The following is a 22,426-nucleotide window of genomic DNA, read 5'->3' as shown; positions in this document are numbered from 1 at the left end:
GGAGGAGATTACTCTATCTGAGAGACCTTACTATGTCATAGTGTGGACATCAATGAACTAGCTCTTCTTGCAGAGCTAGTTGTGCAGTGGCAAAGAGCATGATTTTGGAGTTGACAGGCCTGGATTTGATTCTAGCACTGCCACATACTAATGGTGGAATCTTAAACAAATTTCCCAACTTACGTTTTTTCAAAATGTGGATAAAGCTACCTACTTCATAGGATTATTGTGAGGAAATATATAAAATAAAGAATGTAAAGCACCTTTTTGAATTTTCTCTTCTGCCACCATTTGCTGCTCCCCAAACTCATCCTCTGTTATTGTCCAGTCAGAAATATGGTTCCTTTAGTATGGATTGTGTGTAAAGTATTCTTCAAATCTTACAACCCAGTAGGAAATGCGTCCTCATATATCTAGGGAGGGCTCAAATTATTTAGAAGTGCATTGCATGGAAGTTAACAAATTTTTTCAAATGGTGAAGGATGGTACTCAATCAACCAAGCCACACTGGCCAGGGCTCTCCAAGCAGTTAGTAAGCCAATTCCACGGTGACAATGGGGACCACCTGTGCCCTCATCTCCTAATCTAAGACATCCATTCTCCAGGTAAAGCAACCTGGGTTTTTTTATACCTTCCTATAGTTTTCATCTGAACCTGCCTCTGTTTATTGCCCATCTTAGATGTGGCACTTCTGCCTGAATCCAGAGCTTTGGGTGTGTCGAGAGCTTGAAAAGTAGAATTTGGGCCAAAACCGATTTGGCTCAGTGGATAGAGCGTCGGCCTGCGGACTGAAGGGTCCCAGGTTCGATTCCGGTCAAGGGCATGTACCTGGGTTGCGGGTACATCCCCAGTAGGAGATGTGCAGAAGGCAGCTGATCGATGTTTCTCTCTCATCGATGTTTCTGACTCTCTACCTCTCTCCCTTCCTCTCTGTAAAAAATAAGATATATTGAAAAAAAAAAGAAAGAAAGAAAAGTAGAATTTGGAAGGGGAGAGTCAGAACCCTGGAGGGGTCCTCCCAGCTCACTCCAGGGAGCATCTTCCCTGCGACCTGCTGCCCCAGCCCGTCTCCTATCTTCCAAACCCAGGACCTACTGGGTTTGTTCCATCTTCTGGCATTTACAGACTATTTGGCCGGATTTCTGTGCATAGTCAAGTCACCAGTTTCAAGTAGTGACACATTCTAAAACAATACAATTAAAATTTTTTTAAATTAATGATGCACATTAATGAAAAATCAGGGTGGTGGTGGTTGTTCCTGTTCCTAACAGTTGTTTTCCATTGCTGTACAACCAATGCATAGAATAGTCCCTGACACATAACTGGTTCTTGAGAGATATTTGCTGCATATTTGAATGTTAATGAAATGAAATACTTAAATAGATAAATATTTATTGAATGAATATGTGGGAAGGATAATTTTGTTTACGAATGATCTGGCTGAGAAGAAAGGAAGGTGAAGACCACGCTGAGAACCCCCCACGGAGCACACATAGGCCAGCCAAAGGCATGAATGAATGAGTGCACCCCTTTCCTCTCCAGGGCCGATAGCGGGAGCGCGCCCAGGTGCCCCCTCCAGGGAGCTAACCTAAGCTGCAAGCCCAGGGTGAAGGTGCTGGTGTTGGAGGAAGGGGGGCCAGTGGGTTAACTCCGCTCCACCGCCAGGTGGCCCGCTGTCTCCAGGTGAGGGTGGGCAAAGCAAGTGGGAGGAAGAGGAAGCCAGAAGCAGGGGCAGGAGAGAACAGTAACCATCACATCTGTTGAATGCTTAGGAAATGCCAGCCCTCTACATCGATTATCTGGGATCCTCACAACATTTCCACCAGGGGAATATTATTATCCTATATATAAGGAACATACAGTTCCATTCCCAGTCAGGGCACACATCCGGGTTGTGGGCCCGATCCCCAGTAGGGGACATGCAGGAGGCAGTCGATCAATGATTCTTTCTCATCACTGATGTTTCTATCTCTCCCTCTCCCTCCCTCTCTCAAATCAATAAAAATATAATTTTTAAAAATGTGAGTGAATAAATGAATCAACACATACATGAACAAACAAATGTCTTAACTCTGGTGCTTTGCTACTTTTCTCTTTTGTTGCCCATAACTGTGTGGAGAAAGTTCATTGGAACTAAGGGAGCCAAGTGGCTTTGGGATTTCTAAGCCAAAACAGCAGGGAGTAGGGAGGAGGTGACCCTGATAAAGGGCAGCTCTAAGCAACCCCGAGTTACTCAGTAACCTGAGCCCTGGTCCCCATGGATGGCCTGACCAGGCTGGGCCAGGGCAAGCAGCAGACACCGGTTCCCCTTGGCTACCCTTTAGGTGCTCAGCTGGTCACAGCTGGAAACTAGAGATGGAAAGTCTAAGATTGGACAGACCCCAGGCCAGGCAGGCAGGGAGCGGTGACAGAGTCAGGGGCCCCTAAGAGGAGGTCTGAGGTGGCAGAAGGAGCAAGAGCTTCCGGGGCCAGAGGAGGCAGGAGGGAGCACCTAGAGCTTGCCATCACTGGGCGAGCCGAAGGAAAACCATGGACTGAGCCTTCCCAGAGGAGGTGGTGGGCCATGGAAACCCTCACAAGGGTCTTGATCTCTGCTGGGCCAAAGGGTGAAACCAGCTGGTGCTCACTAGTTGTTAAAAATACCAAGATTGCCCCATACAAGCTGGTAAGGAGACGTTGTCCAAAGGTCTTCAAGTGTACCCTCTAGCGGCTGGACCCACTATCCTGGCCCTCCAAGGGCTCCCTCTAGACCTCTCCGCAATCCAGCACAGAAAGGGTTAACCCCTTCCAAGGCAGGGGGCCTCCAGGACCCAACCCAGTTACTGGTGTTGACTGGAATCCCAGGAGCTGGCCCAGGATTGGCACTAAATGGATGGTTGTTGAGTGAGTGGATGAGCAACAGAGGAGAGGGAAAACCAGAGATCCTGCGGAATTTAGAAAAACTGAGTCAACAGGTCAGAAAGAGATGGAGGAGGCTGGAATCAGGGAGGAAACTCCCAGGGATGCTAGGAAGGCCCAGCTGAGAGGCCTTGCTCTCTCTGGTTCTGCAGAGACTCTTCCCCTCGTAGGGCCTACCCGGACCCTGCCTGGGCAACCCAGAGCAACGCCTACACCCAAACAGGGCTCAGAAAGCAGGCGGTGCCTCTGGAGCAGAAGGCCGAGCCTGGGAGGATATCCAGATGCTGATTTACCAAGAATCATTACCCAAAGACTGTTGACCAGACACCCACTGCCCACACCGCTACACAGCAGGAGCTGGAAAACAGCTTTCCTGCTGATCACGTAGAGAGCCTCTGGGCCAGGGGCCAGGGGCCAGCAAAGGCCAGAGAGCATGCCTGGCCTGCTGAGAGCAGTGCTTCCAGAGGCTGCTGCTACCCAGAGGCTGGTCCCCCACCCTGGGCACTTAGGTCAGGAAGTTGGACACCTAGAATGCCCACACTGTCCCCCAGAGCCCACGCTGGCCCAGTGGCTCAAGCCCATGAGGGGAGGTGGGGGAGGAGGTGAACTGGAGAAAGGAGGAGGACCAGGGGCTCCTGAGAAGGGGCAAGGTCGTTCTTAGGAGGAGCCCCACTCCGTATCTGCTCTGGGGAGTGGCTGGCGCCTGTGGACCGGCACCACATCTCCCGGGAATGGCAACTCTTCCTTGAGGCAGGGTCTGGAACCTCTTCGCCAACACCCACAGCCCCTGCAGCATGACAGGCCCCTCAGTCAGTAGGGTGGCAGCGTCGGCAGAGGGCCTCCCCTCTCACTAGCCCCTCTGACACTGGCCTTCAGCTGCTCTTCTCGGAAGCGCCTATGGCCTGCAGGTGTCAGAACCAATCGTCCAAGTCCTCCACCTGTTTAGAGCCCTCCAGTGGCCCAGCATCCACGGGGTAGAGGCCATGTGCCTTAGCAGGGCCTTCAAGGTCTTTTTATTTATTTATTTATTTTATTATTTTTTTTTAACATATTTTATTGATTTTTTACAGAGAGGAAGAGAGAGAGATAGAGAGTTAGAAACATCGATCAGCTGCCTCCTGCACATCTCCTACTGGGGATGTGCCCGCAACCCAGGTACATGCCCTTGACCGGAATCGAACCTGGGACCTTTCAGTCCGCAAGCCGACGCTCTATCCACTGAGCCAAACCGGTTTCAGCTTATTTATTTATTTTTAAAAAAATATATTTTATTGATTTTTTACAGAGGAAGGGTTAGGGATAGAGAGTTAGAAACATTGATGAGAAAAAAACATCAATCAGCTGCCCTCTGCACTCCCCACTGGGTACGCGCCCGCAACCAAGGCACATGCCCCTGACTGGAATCGAACCTGGGACCCTTGAGTCTGCTTTCAAGGTCTTTTTAGACTCCCACCCTCAGCCTCAGTTCCTGAACGCACTGGACATCACACAGCCAGGCTGGTGTCTATACTGAGCCCCCTCTTGAAATGTCCCTCTGCTTTCTTCACTTGCCCCAGTTCAGGGCTGTCCTTCTAGACTGCCTGTGGACATCCCCTCCCAGGAAGTCTCCATTGCGGTCCCCTCCCTCCTCTCCTCTCCTGTGGGTTCTGCAGCCTCTCCTCCCAGGTCCCCACGGCCTCTGTGCTTCCCAAGGTCACATATTTACCCCAATGGCAATTAAATTCCCTCCTAAGTGTCCGTCTCCCAACTGGACAGGGGCTCCTGGAGTGGGGTCAGCCGGTTTGCCTCTGAAGCCTGGCTTCGCAGTAAGTGTCTCCTCGCTGTCCGCCTACCGCCCCAGTGGGTGCAGATCTCGCTCGTGTAACAGGGACTGTGGACTCCTAAGTGAGAAGACCCTCCTGCCACCTGGCTTCCCTTCTCTACAGCGGCTGAGCAGCCCGCAGCCTCTCAGATCCTGACTGGGCTGCGCAGGGAAGCCCGCTGCCAATGCAGCCCCTGCCAGCCTGCTGCACTGTGGTGGGTGCAGGTTGGAGATGGGGAGGCGGGGGGTGGAGCAGGGTAAGCACCTGGCCTGCTGCGGCCCGACCTCCCCAGCGGGGTTAATCATCCCGGTCTGGAGAGCCATCTCTTTATCTCTGTTCTCCATCTCTCAGCTTGGAAAAGCTTGAGTAACCCTCAGCTCTTTCTTATGTTAACCCTGGAGGGGCCAGGCCAGGGCCTTTAAAATTTGTCTTTACTGATATTTTGATAGAGAGTAAAGGGAGAGGGAGAAAGAGAAACATCCATGTGAGCGCAGAACATCCACCGGCTGCCTCCTGCACGCCCCCTGCAGGGCTTGGAGCAAGCAGCCTGAGGGTGCGCCCTGACGGGAACCCAAAGACCTTTCGGTGCAAGGAACCACACCCAGCCCACGGAGCACACCGGCCGGGCAGGTGGGGCCTTTAAGGGGCACTTATTCTTTGGGAAACACTCTTTAAACTACACAGGTTGCGGGGGGGGTGGTTTTTTAAGGGTGCGGGCCCCCTCCCTTCCTTGCCCCCACTGGGTCCGCCGCTGTGCCCCAGCTGGCACAGTACATACCGAGCAGAACAGCGCCAGGATCAGCTGGGCAGACACAGGATCTGGGGTCCCAATGCCCCCATTCCTCCCAGTCCTTGCCCCACCTCCGGCCTCCAGCCCAGGACCCCGCCGCTCTCCCCCCACCCCACCCCTACCCCACACCCCACCCCGGGGGCAGCGGAGGGCCGGGTCTCCTCGTGGGCGGGGGCGAGGCCTGCAGGGGGAGGGCGCTGCAGGTGGGCTGGGTCTGGCTGGGTGAAACCTGCCCGGCACGCCCGGGAGTGCCCGTCGGCGCCCAGAGCCGGAGCCGAGCCGCAGCCGCTGCCCCATGGCCCCGACCCCGCGCCGCGCCCGCCGGCGGCTGCAGCTGCCCCTGCTCTGCCTCCTCCTCCAGGGCGCCACCGCCATCCTCTTCGCCGTGTTTGTCCGCTACAACCGCGAAACCGACGCTGCCCTCTGGCACGGGGGCAACCACAGTAACGCGGACAATGAATTTTACTTTCGCTACCCAAGTGAGTGTGGGGGAGGGCTCGCGGGGAGCAAGGACCCCAAGGAGGGGGCATTCGGTGCCCAGATCTGCCCCTGGGGGTAGGTGGGCCACCCTCTCGCTCTGAGATGAAGGTGCCCAGGTGTATAATAATGCCTTTCCCAGCGTCTGCCGTGCTCCAGGCAGCATGCTGCGGGGGCACATGCATTACCTCCTTTAGTCTATAAACTAGTTACTAGTCAGAGGAGGGGGACTGAGGCCGGGAGAGGTTACGTGGCTGTTCAAGGTCATGCTGTCAGAAGGGAGGGAGCTGGGGTTCAAGCGCAGAGCTTTGACTGCGCCCTTGTCCCTCTCCCCGTCGGCCTAATTAGGTTTATGGGGCTGTGGCAGGGAATTCGCCTTTCCTCAGGCCTCCACCCTGACTGCCCACAGGAAGGAGAAGCCCTCTGGGCAGGGGAGACAGGGAGTGGCATCAGCCGTGGTCATGGCAGGTGGCTACCAAGGCAGTCCGGACTCTGGCACGTCCTCCCTAGTTGCCTAGAGAGGGCCCCCCCGAAAGTCAGAGAGAAAATGATTGCAACTACCTACCAGCCCACCACAGAGGAGCAGTGCCTCGCCCTGAGAGAGGCATGGCAGGGTCATCCGCCCATTTGACAGGGGAGAACGCAGAGGCTCAGAGAGCTGGTGACTTGCTCATGATCACCCATCATGTGAGTGGCAGAGTGGGAACGGGGACTCGGGCATGCCGAGCTCCTCGCACCCCAGTTCACCTGCCTGTTGACAAGGCCTAGGAAGGGGAGGGTTAACCCCTGGCCCCTGCTGGGACAGAGCCTCTCAAGGTTGGGGGCCCAGCCTTGAGAATCAGGCCCTGGGTAGCTGAGACCAAGGACACCAGACTCTCAAACTTCACCACAAATGCTTGGGCAGGTCTTCTCTAAGCCTCAGTTTTCCCATCTGGGCAATGGGGAGAAGGATGCCCTATTTGAAGGATATACATGCAAAGAAGGCGCAGAGTGTGAGTCTCCTATTAAAAAAAAATCACAGGCTGCTATTACCCTGCTTTCTGTATGCGGAGCTGGCAGCAGGCTGTCTGCCCCTGACCCTCTCCCAGCACCGGCCCCCCAACCCTCTCCCAGCCGCGGCCCCCCCGACCCTCTCCCAGCCCCCGTGACAAAATGAAGCTCACAGTGCTGAGGCTCTGGAGGGTGAGGTGGAGGTTTGGACCTGGGCATAAAGCGCCAGACCCCCCAGACATCCTAGGCAGAGGGGGGTGACAGCCCCTCCCTCACCCCAGCCCTGGCTGGACAAGGTGAGCCATGGAAGCTGGGATCAAAGCCAGAGCCAATAGGGCAGGAATGGCGGACTCTTGGGGTCATGCATTGTCCGGAGAGATAGGGAGATGGGAGGGAACAGTTCGCAGGCTGAGAGCAGTGAGCTCTTGTCCAAGGGTCTGACCTGGCTGCCTACCGTGAACCCTCTATTGCTTCTCCCCTGGGCCTCACTGACGGCCTCCAAGTCCGGCTTGTTTCCAAGCCCTCCCTGAAACCTGCCAGCTTCTCACCCCTCTGCGGTGGGGGGCTCGCCCTGGACACAGCTGTCCGCCCTGCATTGCAGGCAGAGGAATGGCAGTTGGGAGTCCTCCCTCTCTTTCTGCCCCAGGTTTCCACCCCTGTGGACTTGGGACCCTGGTGTGTGGGGGGGGAAGGTTGGGGAGGAGGGAGGTGTGAGGTCTCTGGAGCCTGTGGCTTTGATGAGCCGGGTCTTCACCTGTCCTTGTGTACAGGGGAAGGGATCAGGGCCAGAGTGGGTGTAGCCACCACTCTTTGATTTGGGAGATGAAAGGGAGCTCTGCAACTGTTGTTGTGCCCGGGGGATGAGCCAATGCCAAGGGCATGGCTACTCTGAGGGTCTGTCTGTTATGTCTGTAGGAAGGGCCCTCACAGCCCATCTGGTCAACTCTACCGAGATGTGGAGAGAGAGAGCCAGAGAGAACATGTGCTGCCCAAGGTCGCACAGCAAGTTAGCCAGGCTGGGGCCAGGTCTCTTGGCTCCCCGTCTGCAGCCTTTCCCCAAGCTTCCTATCCTATTAGGCGGGTATTGGAAAAAGGAAAGAAAAAAACCTAGGGTTACAGGGACACAGAAGCGAAGATGAGAAAGGGTTCCAAGGCAAAAGTATAGGCAGGTCCTTTTTTTTTTTTTTTTTTTTTTTTTTTTTTTTTTTTTTTTTTTTTTAGGCAGGTCCTTTTTATACGCCTCCGAGACCATACTCACCGGGAGGAGGACTTAGGATAGATGGAATTGGGGTCTTCTTGGAAGAGGTGGGGAAGGGGGATGTGACCAGGACCAGAGCGGTTTGTGTGACCTCTTCTAGGAGAATACAGACTCACCTGTCCCCTTAAAGACAGGAGCAGGGAGAGTGCGGGGATGGCCTCCCCATTTTGACACTCATGTTTCCTGCTCCTCATATTTTACATCCCCACTTTACAGATGGGGAAACTGAGGGTCACAGAGGTTAAGTGGCTTGTCCAAGGTCACAAAGTTAAAAGGGGGGAACTGGAATTTCAATGCAGCTCTTTCTGATGCTAAAGCCCCAGCTTTAACTTCCCTTGTCCCATAATCTCAATCTTGTTCAGGAGTCTAGCGGGGTTAGGGAGGGGCAGTTAGGGAAAGAGAGAGGACACTAGATGGCTCTACAGAGCTTTTATCTTCTCTCCAACCAGGCTCTCCTGCCCCCACAGGGACCCCTGAAGGGACTGGAGAGGGGTCATCTTATCCATCCCCCTGCCTGCAGCTGGCGTGGCCCGGGAGAGGGTCTGTGTGCAGCCTTCTCCACCGAAGGAGATTTCTTTTTTTTTTTTTTTTTTTTTAAATATATTTTATTGATTTTTTACAGAGAGGAAGGGAGAGAGATAGAGAGTCAGAAACATCGATGAGAGAGAAATATCGATCAGCCGCCTCCTGCACATCCCCCACTGGGGATGTGCCCGCAACCCAGGTACATGCCCTTGACCGGAATCGAACCTGGGACCCTTCAGTCCGCAGGCCGACGCTCTATCCACTGAGCCAAACCGGTTCCGGCTCTTTTTTTTTTAATGAAGGAGATTTCTTGATGTTTAGACTTCAGTTGAAAGGCCAAGAGATTGAGTTTTGATTCCAAACAAGCCTGAGGTGGGAGACGTAAATATTGTTGCCATTTAAAACAAGTTCTGGAGTGGTTTCGGCAGGAAATGGGCCCAGGGCCCTGTGACCCAGCTCCCTTCGTTACCTTTCTGTCCTTGGGCAAAAGAACGACATGGACCTCCTAATGCATTGTCTACACGAGGAGGGAAGGCAGGCAGTGAGGCCTACAAGCATGGCGGCTGTGGATTTGAGTTCCAAGTGAGGTCTCTCCTTTCCTACTGGGTTTTCTGACCTGGGCGGGAAGAGGAGTCTGGGTGGTTTGGGGAAGGGACCCCGTGTTGGGACCCTTTAGGAAGGCCGGTGGGGCTCTAGGTCCTCACTGCCCTTGGCTGCCGGGGCTGGCAGCACACACCCAACCCTCTGCAGGGACTTGCAAACTCATTTCCTATCAGCCCCCACACAGCACAAAAAAAGCATAAAAGTTCGCTTCTCTCCAAATCATTGATTACATTCTGAAATTCAACAATACGTTTTCGGCTTGTTGGTGCTTCTCCAGATTGAACAAAAAAAGATGACCGTGATTTTGTTTTCTTTATGATTTGTCTCTTTCTACAAGGGGCTTGAGGTCATTCACAACAAAAACATGTGTGTCAGAAAAGGGAAGCAGAACATAATGACGAACACCTTCAGGGCCTACCTAGAGTGGCTGCGGTTGAGATTCCAGTGTAGCTCTGAGCTTCCCGGTGGCCAAGGAAAAAAGGAAATATCATCAGTTATCACATACGTGATGCTTTGGTGTTTTGGTGTCTGTCTTTCACGCCTGTAAGCACAGGGACCGTGGCTGCTGCATTCCGAGGGCCTGATGCACCCGTGCTCGGTAAACATCTGTCACCTGAATGCGGGACAGCAGGCTGGTTCCTCGGGGAAAGTGACATTTCCTCGCACTATGTTCTAAGAAAAAGCTCTCACGTGGAGCTATAAAAGGGGAGCTTAGGGTCATGGTTGACCCTGTTTCTCAATAACTTACTTACAACAAATGCCACAGCAGCACTCACGAACCGCTGTCTGTGGTGTTTAAGTGAAAGCCAGAGATACAGAGCGTGGCGCTGTATACAGAGAGCCCGGGCGGAGGAAAGAGGCCCAGATGCATGCCCAAGGTCACACTGGCTTGTGTTTCAAACCCTATTTACAGTAGACGGGATGAGGGATACAGAACTAACACTAAAGCAAATTATTTGTATGTATCGTATTGGCAGTGTGACTGTGCATTACTTTATGAGCGTAGTTTCTTTTCTTTTTTTTTTTTTTTTACGCTGTGCTAGGATAGAATGAACCACCTCAGTAGCTTCTGAGGCTAATACATTTCTATCACCACAATCACTTTAGCAAACCGGGTTCCCTTCACTTCTGCATGAGCGTAGTTTCTTATGCCCAGTAGTGCAGAATAGAAAGCAAACAGAAGAGGCCCCCAATCTCCCTGCCCAGAAACGCCATTGACAAGTAAAAATAGTTCAAATAATTCTGCTATTAAAAAAAAATCGCACTATAGAAAGAAACACAGGAAAAGGTGGAACTCTCCTCCCCACAGTCGCCATGCTGCATAACTCCAGGAGCACCGTCTGCACTGGAGTCGAGCCCCAGCAGCCCCGCCCCTCCCTTCATGTCCTTTCCCCTGAGGTAACCCGTTAACAACTTAAAGCTATTTTGTAAATTATTACTTTCTTTTTTTTTAAATATATTTTATTGATTTTTTACAGAGAGGAAGGGAGAGAGATAGTCAGAAACATCGATGAGAGAGAAACATCGATCAGCCGCCTCCTGCACATCCCCCACTGGGGATGTGCCCGCAACCCAGGTACATACCCTTGACCGGAATCGAACCCGGGACCCTTTAGTCCGCAGGCCGATGCTCTATTCACTGAGCCAAACCGGTTTCAGCATAAATTATTACTTTCTTTTTTTTTTTTTTAATATATTTTATTGATTTTTTACAGAGAGGACGGGAGAGAGATAGTCAGAAACATCGATGAGAGAGAAACATCGATCAGCCACCTCCCGCACATCCCCCACCGGGGATGTGCCCGCAACCCAGGTACATGCCCTTGACCAGAATCGAACCTGGGACCCTTCAGTCCGCAGGCCGACGCTCTATCCACTGAGCCAAACCGGTTTCGGCTACTTTCTTAAAAATATATATATTTTATTGATTTTTTACAGAGAGGAAGGGAGAGAGATAGAGAGTTAGAAACATCGATGAGAGAGAAGCATCGATCAGCTGCCTCCTGCACATCTGCCACTGGGGATGTGCCCGCAACCCAGGTACATGCCCTTGACCGGAATCGAACCTGGGACCTTTCAGTCTGCAGGCCGACGCTCTATCCACTGAGCCAAACCGGTTTTGGCAATTATTACTTTTTTACATTTAAATTTCTCAAAACGGAGAGGGATAGGTTCTGAAGTATGAGGGATGGAGGTTAGACATCGAGAAGGACATCCCAGCAGAGAGGGACCGCTGAAGAGAAGCCTGGAGGGAGAGAGGATGGTGAGCATGGTGGGACAGGGCTTGCAGCCGGAGAGACCCAGGTGGACCTGCTTTGGTAAGTGGTTGTAAGAGCCCAGAGACAGGGCAAAGGAGGCGGGCAGAGAAGAGAGCAGGAAGAGGCTCTCTGTGCCCTGGCTCTGCCACGGGGACATCAGCGATGGTCTGGGTCCCACTGCTCCAGGCTGGCCAGCTAGGCACAGGGGGCTCAGTCTGGGAGTCCCAAACTCCAGCCTCAAGCGCGGGGCCGGGCTGGGTGGCTGCTGGGTCTGCGGGTGGGCGCCAGAGCATACCCCCACGCCCCCCAGGCTTCCAGGACGTGCACACCATGGTGTTCGTCGGCTTCGGCTTCCTCATGGCCTTCCTGCAGCGCTACGGCTTCAGCAGCGTCGGCTTCACCTTCCTCCTGGCGGCCTTTGCCCTGCAGTGGTCCACGCTCGTCCAGGGCTTCCTGCACTCCTTCCACGGCCGCCACATCCACGTTGGCGTGGAGAGGTGGGCAGCCGCAGCTCCCCTGCTCCCCCAGGTCTGCCCGGGGGGCCCCTGATCACAGGACCCCACTGAAGCCCTGTCCATCAGGTCTGCCCTGTGATGCGGGTTTCCGACCCCTCAGTTGATTTCTCTTAGGGGCCCCGCCTGTTCTGGTTGCCCGATTTCTTCTCCCAGCCTCAGCCTCGGTCCACACACTCAGCCACACCCCTCTCCCCTTTCCTTTAAGCCCCTTATTACCCAAGAGCTGCTGGGAGGGGAGAGAGCTCCTGGAAACGGGCAGGTTTGCCCGGGGAGCCTCTAGTTCAAGATCCGGTTCTTCCACCTGTCGGCTTTGTTTGCTGGGTCCCAAAACCTGCCTCCCTGAGACTGTTTTCCTCCTCCGCACAGAGGCACGGAGATCTCTCCCCTCCTCCCAGGGAATCACTCAGACGTGCGGTAGGCTCATGGGGCCTCCTCCCCTGAGCCCTTCCCCAGGGCTCCCCAGGTCCCGCCCCCCGCCCCGCTCACCCTCCCTGTCCCACCCTCTAGCATGATCAATGCTGACTTCTGCGCTGGGGCTGTGCTCATCTCCTTCGGGGCCGTGCTGGGCAAGACCGGGCCAGCCCAGCTGCTGCTCATGGCCCTGCTGGAGGTGGCACTGTTTGGCATCAACGAGTTTGTGCTCCTTAGTCTCCTGGGGGTGAGTCTGGATGGGGATGGAGCGCGGGTGGGGGTGGCCAAGGCCAGGGCCTGACCAGGGCCTGGGGGAGGGGTGGGGCAGTGGGGCAGGGCTCCCCTCCAGCTCAGCTCTGCCCCCCCAGGTGAGGGATGCCGGAGGCTCCATGACCATTCACACCTTTGGGGCCTACTTTGGGCTGGTCCTCTCCCGGGTGCTCTACAGGCCCCAGCTGGAGAAGAGCAAGCATCGCCAGGGCTCTGTCTACCACTCGGACCTCTTTGCCATGATTGGTGAGCCTGGCAAGGTGGGGCGGGGTGGGAGCCAGTTCCGGGGACCCCTGATTGGGGGCCAGAGAGGATGAGCTCCAGGCAAGGTCTCAGGGTGCTGCCTGTAGTCTTTGGGGTTCTGGCTGAGAACTCCCTTCCTACTTGGATTCTTCCATGAGAGTCCGGGACCTGTGCTCCTTCTCAGCAGTTTTATGACAGGTTCTTAGGACTCAGCCTTGAGGCCCATTCCCAGGGGCCTTTCCAAAATGTTGGCACCAACCCTGCTTAAACCCTCCAGGGCTCACCATCCACAAGTCAGAAACCAGACTCATCCACCTGGCACCCAGCCCCTCGCCCTCCTCCCCCCTCCCAACTCAGCTCCCTCACACTTGGCTTCTCCCACCTCTTACCCCCAGGCCTTTGTCCCCAGGGCTGCCTCCCAGGCCTAAGGACACTTCCTCCCAGAAGCCCCCAGCCTGGGGTTGGGGGTTGGAGTTTGTGCATCATGCCTGGGAGCAGTAGGGCCTGACCTGCGAGCACCAGTCACCACCCTGAGTCTTTTAAGCAGGTACCTCCACCCTGGGGTGCTCCTCTCTGCCCTCTGCTCCTTCATAAATGAGCCAGGAAAGGAATTGATTTTTTTCTTTTCTTTTTTTAAGATATGTTTTTACCCCACTGCTAAACTTGACTGGTTTAATATATATATAATTTTTTTTTTTTTTACTGGTTTTAGAGAGAGAGGAAGGGAGAAGGGTACTGAAACATCGATGAGAAAGAGACATCAATGGGCTGCCTCCTGCACGCCCCCTACTGGAGATCAAGCCCGCAACCTGGGCTTGTGCCCTGATTGGGACTGGAACCGGGGAACTCTTGGTTCATGGGTCGACGCTCAACCACTGAGCCACACGGGCCGCACCAATTTTGTGTGTGGGTGGGGGTAGTATTGAAAAATAACTGGAGAGAGGCTGGTGTTGTATTTCGTGCTCCGGGTTTGCTGTGAAATAGAGTACGTGTAACCTGCCCTTTGAGACCCAGATACATTGGGCTTTAAGTCCAAAGCCTCCCCAAGATTTCCGTGCTATCCCAGAGGCCTGCATTCTCAGCTCCCCTCCGCCTCCAGCTCCTTCCACAGACACGTGACCTTTCCTTGATTCCTCCCCACGCTCTCCCGCCGAGCACCAGTGGGTGAGTGGGTGGATGTTATTGCAGGCTGTGGGGTTGCAGGGAAGTTACATGGCACACCCAGGACCACTCAGCACCCAGGGGCAGTCCCCCCAGCCGACCCCAAACCCCCAAACGGTCCCAGCCTTCCCTCACTGTGCCCCCGGACCCCTCCTCCGTCTCCCTCCAGGACTGACCTGGGAACCTCACACGGACACGCAGGGCACAGGAGCTCCAGTTCTTCCCCTGACACGCCAGGCCCAGCCCACCATGGCCCGGCAGACAGCGGCCTCCCCGCGCACTGCAGGGTCCCTCCTTCCTAGGAAGTCACTGAGGTTACAAACCAAACTATTTCCCTGGCACGCACACCAAGTGCCCAGCTCAGTGCCTGAAATGCAGTGCACTGTGTCTTTTTTTTTCTCTTTCCTTTCCTGATACTTAAAAAAACCCTCTCAAACCTCTGATTTTCTTTTTTTTTTTTTTTTTTTTTTTAATATATTTTATTGATTTTTTACAGAGAGAAAGGGAGAGAGATAGAGAGTTAGAAACATCGATGAGAGAGAAACATCGATCAGCTGCCTCCTGCACATCTCCCACTGGGGATGTGCCCACAACCCAGGTACATGCCCTTGACCGGAATCGAACCTGGGACCTTTCAGTCTGCAGGCCGACGCTCTATCCACTGAGCCAAACCGGTTTCGGCGAAACCTCTGATTTTCAATTAAGTAGCTCCCTTTTGGGCCAGAACCCCTCCGGAGCTACTGACTGTTGAGCATTTAGTACCTACCAGGCCGCGGGCTGGGCACCGCACGTGTGTCATCTCCTTTAGTCCTCACTTTACGAGGCAGGTGTTGTCCCCACTTGACAGAGGGGGAAACTGAGGCTCAGTCACACAGCTTGCACCTCGTGGGGAGCCTCTTCCTTCCGCTCACTCTGCCTGCCTCCCCACCACTTAGGGACCATCTTCCTGTGGATCTTCTGGCCTAGTTTCAACTCTGCACCCACTACGCTGGGGGACGGGCAGCATCGGACAGCCCTCAACACGTACTACTCCCTGACCGCAAGCACCCTCAGCACCTTTGCCTTGTCAGCCCTTGTCGGGAAGGACGGGCGGCTGGACATGGTATGGGAAGGAGGCCTTGGGAGAAGCAGAGGGAGGAACTGGCCGGAGGGGGGACCGGGGGGAGAGGTTTGAGACCCTGCAAGGCCTATTCTCCAGGGGCTCAGGGAAGGGCACAGCACATGGAGTTCCACCTGTACTGGAGGCGGTGGGGTCAGAGTGAGACAGTGGTACAACAGCAGGAGAGTCAGAGGTTAGATGGTGGAGGGACTTCCAGAGGCAGTGGGCGCCACCATGGCGGAGGGGCTTGGGTCGGATGTGGGTGTGACAGTTTGGAAGGGCCTCCGACGCCTTGCTCTTCCCTGCTCCCTTAGGTCCACATCCAGAACGCGGCATTGGCCGGAGGAGTTGTGGTGGGGACAGCAAGTGAAATGATGCTGACACCCTTTGGGGCGCTAGCAGCTGGCTTCCTGGCCGGAACCGTCTCCACGCTGGGGTACAAGTTCTTCACGGTACAAACGCCCCTCCAGCCCTGGGCGGAGCGGGTCTTCAGGGCCCCTCCTCCCACCTCTCTAACAGGCCTGGGGTGGGAGGGCGCACGAGACTCATTATTGGTGTCCTGTCCTCCAGCCCGTCCTTGAGTCAAAATTCAAAGTTCAAGACACGTGTGGTGTCCATAACCTTCATGGGATGCCTGGGGTCCTGGGAGCCCTACTGGGGGTCCTCGTAGCTGGGCTGGCCACTCATGACGCTTACGGAGATGGGTAAGTCCCACCCCCGCCGCCATTGATCCACACTGAAGTCATTACCCCTTGGAATGACCTCCCTCACTCTCTCCCACCCCATGTGCACCAACAAAAAAGCATTTTCACTTATTCATCCCCATTCTGGGAGCTGAGGAAACCAGAGTGAGCAAGACCAACCAGGGGGCTGCCTTCCTGGTCCCCCGTCAAGTTTAACAGGTCACTGAACAAATGATCCCAACAGGGTCACTACAGGGTCAGGAAGAGATAATGAGCCTTATGATCGACGTTTGCACATCAAGGCTCAGGGGAGAGGGCACGCCAAAGAGACCCTCAAACTGAGTCTCGAAAGGCATGGGGGTGTCTGCTGGCACACAGGGAGGGTGGGCGGGGGTTCCAGGCTGCGGGCCTGACTGGGGCAGAGACAAGACTCAGCCTGATGGGTTCCCGGAGGCCCTTGAGCGGCTGCGTGATGCAATGCTCTCAGGCACCGACCCGCCCGCCCGCCTGCCTCCCCACAACCTCTCCGCAGCCTCCAGAGCGTGTTCCCACTCATCGCCGAGGGCCGGCGCAGCGCCACGGCCCAGGCCATGTACCAGCTCTTCGGGCTGTTTGTCACGCTGACAGTCGCCTCTGTGGGTGGGAGTGTTGGAGGTGAGTGATCTTGGCTGGGGTGGGGGGCTGGCAGGAGCTCCAAGGAGGGCAGAAGACCGGGGAAGGGGGTTCTCTGGAGGGAAGGCCATTGGGACATTGACTTACTGGGATATTTATTGAGCACCTACTTTGTGCCAGGCGTGGGGTGGGGTGGTAGAGTTCAGGGGTGACCTCCTCGGGGTCAGGTGGAGCACTCAGCAAGAGGCTGAGTTGGGTTTCTCTACTCTGGTTCTGTGGTTTCCTTGTGCTGCTCCCTCTACCCACTAGAGGGCAGTCCAAGCTCAGGCTGAGGCCCTGAAGGAGATGGCGAGCTGTGCATACTGCCCCCCCCCCCCAGCCCCGCCATCCCCCCTACCCCGCAGGGGCAGGGAGCCAAGGGGTTGGCTTGGCTTACCACTAGATTGCAGCACAGAAAACGTCCACAGAGGCTGACTGCCCACTAATGCTGGCTCAGGCAGTCCTTCCTGATGTCTGGCCTTAGTCCTTTCGGTCTTCAAAATAAAAGCTATGATGCTGTATCTTCACCCTCCTGCTCTCCACTCGAGACTGTCATCCTCAGACAAGGTTCAATTCATTCACTCATCTAGTTATTATTCAATACACACTTTCTGCACCCCTCCTGGACAGGAGGCCACAGAAAGCAGCCGTGGCTCACGAGAGAATCACTATTTGGTTCATTACCAACTGTGCCAAACCTGAATTAATTACTTAACTTCTCTGAACCTTAGTTCCTTCTCTGTAACACAGGGATCACATTCACCTTCAGGGAAGGAAATGCTTGTCAAGCCCTTTGCGTGGCATCTGGCACACAGTAGGTGCTCAACAAATATGGCTGTGACTTGCCTGGGCTGGGCGGCTAGGCATCACGCTGACCCCAGGCCTCCCGGCTCCTCTGTGCCGGTAGCACGGGGTGGCAGCCTCTCCCACGGGGATAGCAAAAAGCCTCACACACCTTCCCCTACCACCACCAGGGTGCCTACTAAAGCTGCCCTTTCTGGATGCCCCTCCAGACTCTCAGTGCTACGAGGACCGGATTTACTGGGAGGTAAGACCGAGCGGTAGCCCCGCGGGCCCACAGGGCCCTGTCACCCTGCCTGCCTCACTCCCTATGACCCCACCTGCCTCCTTCCTTCCTCGCCTGCTCCTCCTCGGGGGTGCGCCCCTGAGCTGTGGCATTCAGCCACCCGGAGCCACCCCTTGACCTGCTCCCCCACCCCACCCCTGCCCTCCAGGTGCCTGGGGAGCATGAAGATGAAGCCCAGGGACCTCTGAGGGCGGAGGAACTAGACACTCAGGCCTAACTCGCACCAGCCCTGGGAAGGATGCTCTCCTTTTGCAAGATAATGCCTGGCTACGCTCGGGAAGTTCTCGTGCCGCTCCCATCCTTCCCGCTGCAAGAAGCAAGTCACCAGTCAGAAGGAGCCTCCTTTCCACAGGCAGCGCTAGGGGAAGGGCTGCAGAAGGCGCGCGAGATGGTGGAGGAGCAGGGCTATAACTGGCCGTATTGGGGGAAGAACCTCCCAGCAGCCTCACCACCAGCAGCAGCCACAGCCTGCTGTGAGGCACCCCAGTGACTGCTGACCCACTGGTCCAGCATCACGCAGTTGCAGTGTGAGCCAGGGCCTGGCTCTCCGCGGGCGATAAACACACCGTCACCAGGGACTCTGACTCCTTCCTTGTGCACTGGGGATTTGGGGGTCCCTCTCACCCTGTAACTCACAGTGTTAGAAACTGGGGGTGGGAGACGTCTCACCTCCCTGGGTCTCTGGGACTCCCTCAGGGATGCTGTGTTCCTCCAGGCGGGGACCCAGCATGGGCGTTCCGGCCTGAAGAGACAGGGAGCTCCGTCTCCCAGGAACCGGGGGCTGCTGGAGAGTTCTAGTCCAGAACTGCTGTCACTCGGACCCTCAACTTGGGCAGCTTCTGAGCAGAGTAGGAAGAGGGCACCCACAGGGCCCAAGAGGGGCATAAGGAGTTCTTCGCCGTTAACTCCCCAGAAGCTGGAAGCAGCCAGGCCCCGCCTGATGTCCCTGTCCCAAGTCCCAGGAGCAGAGGAACTCCTGAGAGTTGCCTCTGAGAAGGGCCTCCCGCTGCTTCAAGTCATCTGACCACCAGAGGGCACTCCGGACCCAGCAGAGGAGGCGGACGCTTTCTTGCTCCTCTGTCCCCCTTTCAAGAATGGAAGTTCTTCCTATAGCCTCACCGCCTTCCAGTCTGCTTCGGCTCTGGTCCTCACCATTCATGCCACAGCCTCCTTCGAGCTCCCAGCCCCCACTAGGTGTCAGGCGGGTGCTAGGGCTTTCAGATCTCCTCCAACAGAGACATCACCCCTCCAATCGACCCAAACGCCTTTCCCAGCCCTGAAGACCTGGGACCTCCCTCTGTCCTCTCCTGCCTGTCCCCAGTGCTTCCAGCAGGAACTGAGCATGACTGCGGATCTTTCTCCCCCAAGACCAAGGCCCATTCAGACCTAGGATCCCAAGGAGGCAGAGGAGGGATTTCTGGGACCTGGCCCTGTCCCAGGTACCCCATCAGGCTCCATCCTCGCCGTGGTTGGATGGACTGAGCTTGGCTGGGGAAAGAGGCCAGGCACAGAGTTGAGAGGGGGAGGGCAGCTAAGGGACAAGCACTGTCCGGGAACCATCCCTGCCCCCAGCCCAACTAGCTCCCCTTCCTCACTCCCCTCCCTCCTCTGCAGCCTCCCCTGCCCAGTGCTGGCCGGGGTAGGTGTGTTGGGGGAGATTCTGGTACTGAGGCATAGGATGGCTGCTGACACTGCAAAGGGGTTCCCAGTCCTGTCAGCCCCTGCTGGGCGGGAGGGAGTTGGAGGGAACTGAGGCCCAGCCCGCACTCCACCCTCTGGGGCCTGAGCTCCCAGTCCTGCTGACCTGCTCTGCCCCAAAGCTCCCCGACAGTCCCCAGATCTGAAAGACTTCAGGCAAGGAAGATGCAAGGATAGGATGAGACCCCTCCCTGCCCCTGCTCATTCTGGGTGGGGAAAGCTCTGAATATTCATTTATTCACGACACCTACATTTGCTTGACCTACACTGCTGGTTCCTCCTTGGCCACATCTAAATCTTCTCCAGGTCTGAAACAGAGGCTGGTCACTGCTCTCATCTCCATCCAGGACGGCTTCCTGGAGAAGGGACAACCGAGCCCTCTCTGGCGGAGAGCAGTTATCCACCAGCTTCCAGAGGAAAAGGCCACAGGTCCCCGACGGCCCTCCAAGAGGCCCCTGGGGAAGGACAGTGCCTGCTGTCCCACAGACCATGGCCCTGCATCTCCTGCAGCCGGCAGTTCCAAGCTCTCACCCCCACGAGTCCTCCTGTGGCTGGAAGATGTGACCAGGGCACTGTCTGGAGGTGAACTCTCCTAAAACAGGCCCTTGGTTTTCCTCTCTGCGTTTCCCTCCCTCCCTTCCCCAGTTTTGCTTCTAACGACTAGCACCTTGGTGGGCCACCCATAGGTTGTTCTGTTTAGTGGGCCTGAGCCATCACTGGTGGTCTGGGTGGGGGGCCATCTTCCCCATCGTGCAGGGAGCTCAGTGGGCAGGAAAGACAGGACCAACCTTGGAGCCCTTGGCTGAGCCAGGACCCACCTCCTCCGTCTCCCCTGTAGTCTCTGACTTAGCACTGCGGCTCCCCCACAGGGTGGCCCATCCATTCAGGCTGGGTCAACAGGGTGACAATGAGCAGGTCAAGAAGATGGCAGGGCCGGGGGCCAGGGGCTCCTTCCTCGCCCCCTCAGGACAATGCGGCCTCTGCCGGTCAGGGACAGCCCCTCTGATCACCACCATTATTCCTCTCAATGCAGGGCCACCAGACACTTGCCCACTCATGAACTCTGTCCGGCACCAATGCCTGAGCTCTGGGACAGTGATGGGCCAGGACACTGGCCCCTGAACATCTCCCAGGGCCCTACCGCTGGAGGCAGGCTGCCCGGAGGTCCTCAGTGCCGAGCCAGCAGAGCCAGAGGATCGAGAGCAGGGTTTCCGGAAGTGGCCACTGTTCCCTCTTGGCACAAGTGTGGGTGGGTGACAGTACCTGCCCAGAGCTCTGGGTGGGAGACCCAAGGGCCCCCAGGGCCTCAGGGTGCTTCTGTGCCTGTGTGGCCAGGTCCTGCTTGGCCAGGAGCTGGGAGCAGCCCGGGTGACCTCTGGAGGACCCGGCTCCCAGCCCAGGCGGCCTGGGAAAGGAGGCCTAGGACCTGACCCCCTCCCCCTCATTGGGATTCACATCACGGCACGCAGCTGCCCCAGCGGGGGTAGGAATTAGACGCGGCCTGGGTGTCCAAACTGGGGGGGTGGTAGCCGTCCAGGGGCAGACAAACCGGGCAGCCGCGACCCCCCACCTCAACTCGATATTTCTCTCCCACCGTCAGGATCGCCCAGCCCGCCGCCTCCCGGCTCTGCGCCCCTCTCCTTTGTCTGCCGTCCGCCGCCCAGAGCCCTGGCCCATGCGCCCGCCACCGGGAACCGCGGGGAACAATGCGAGCCAATGTCTCCGGCGGCGGCGAGCCGGCTATGCAAATGCCAACAGCCTGTGAGAATTCCCTCGGCCCCTGAAAGGGGCGGGATGGGGGAGTCGGTCACTGCATAGGGATGAGCTGCCGGCCGGGCGCCCGCCCGCCTGGACAGAGCGCCATTGTCTGTGGCCGTCTGATCGCCGGTCCCCCACGCCAGCCCTACGCCAGCCCCGGGATGAAGGCAGAAGGGGACTCAAACCAGGCCTTGGGGCCAAGGAGGGCTGGTCACCTGTCCGCGCTGTGCCTAACCTCTCCCCAAGGAGGGGTCAGACCCGGGGGGCCCCCAGCTTAACCCTCCCACACACACTCAGTAACCTGCCCAAGCCAGTGGTCGGCAAACTGCGGCTCGCGAGCCACATACGGCTCTTTGGCCCCTTGAGTGTGGCTCTTCCTAAGCCTTAGGAGTACCCTAATCAAGTTAATAACAGTGTACCTACCTCTATAGTTTAAGTTTAAAAAATTTGGCTCTCAAAAGAAATTCCAATCGTTGTCCTGTTGATATTTGGCTCTGCTGACTAACGAGTTTGCCCACCACTGGCCCAAGCGGTCCTTCCGCTGAGGCTCTGTCTCTTGGACGTTCAACCTGGTCCGTACTTGGTGCTCTTCCCACCCTCCCTACCTGTTGACCACGCCCCTCCTCAATCTCTGGAATCTCACAGGTCCCTGGAGCCAGGTCCCTTCCAGAACCCTATGGAATCACCCAGAGTGGGCTGTTACTGTTCAGATGCCCCAGGGATCCTCTCTTACTCGGAGCCCAAGACTGGTCCAGGCCTCCCTGCCTGCCTCCCTCTGCTGTCCACCACCAGTTAAGGAACCGCACGTTTTACTGGGAGAAAAGCAGCCACGGCAGGACTGAAATGAACTGAACGTATCCAATGATGTGTGTGGGGGGGAGGTGGGGGGGCGGTGTTGCCACAGAAAGCCCCCTCCCATGAGTGAAAGCGGCGAGCTCCTCTACCCACCCCAGCCCAGGAGCCTGTGCGCACCCAGCAGGTGCGATGGGAGGAGACGACCTGGCCAGCGGGAGGGGCACCCTGTGCTGAGAGCAGGGTCCCTTTTAGCTGGGAGCCGGCCCTGCTTTTGGACGGAACAGGGTACAGGCTGAGCCCCAGTAACTGGGCTTGAGACCCAGCAAGTGCAGGTCCCGGGTCCCTCTTTTCTAAATGCCGTGAAGGCTTAGATCAAGGGCGGAGGCCACTCGGGGGAAAGCTGTTCGGAGACGGTGCAGTGATGCTTCTGGAACTCATCATGGTTTAGGGGGAC

The 22,426-nt window shown here is 56.3% G+C and overlaps 1 protein-coding gene and 1 pseudogene across 1 annotated transcript; one reads left to right on the top strand and one right to left on the bottom strand.

Moving 5' to 3' along the window:
- The first annotated feature begins 5,732 nt into the window (after positions 1-5,732).
- RHBG (Rh family B glycoprotein) lies at positions 5,733-18,299 on the top strand. Its single transcript, XM_059673205.1, has 10 exons — positions 5,733-5,969; positions 11,912-12,098; positions 12,624-12,774; positions 12,896-13,043; positions 15,137-15,303; positions 15,615-15,752; positions 15,871-16,004; positions 16,516-16,637; positions 17,609-17,682; positions 17,870-18,299. The coding sequence occupies exons 1-10, from the start codon at positions 5,786-5,788 to the stop codon at positions 17,936-17,938; spliced, it is 1,374 nt and encodes a 457-aa protein (XP_059529188.1). The 5' UTR covers positions 5,733-5,785; the 3' UTR covers positions 17,939-18,299.
- LOC132221430 (small nucleolar RNA SNORA66) lies at positions 10,376-10,519 on the bottom strand (annotated as a pseudogene).
- Positions 18,300-22,426: the final 4,127 nt, after the last annotated feature.

The sequence above is a fragment of the Myotis daubentonii genome, chromosome 18, assembly GCF_963259705.1.
Source record: "Myotis daubentonii chromosome 18, mMyoDau2.1, whole genome shotgun sequence".
NCBI lineage: Eukaryota > Metazoa > Chordata > Mammalia > Chiroptera > Vespertilionidae > Myotis > Myotis daubentonii.
This window is presented reverse-complemented; position numbering and strand designations above follow the sequence as displayed.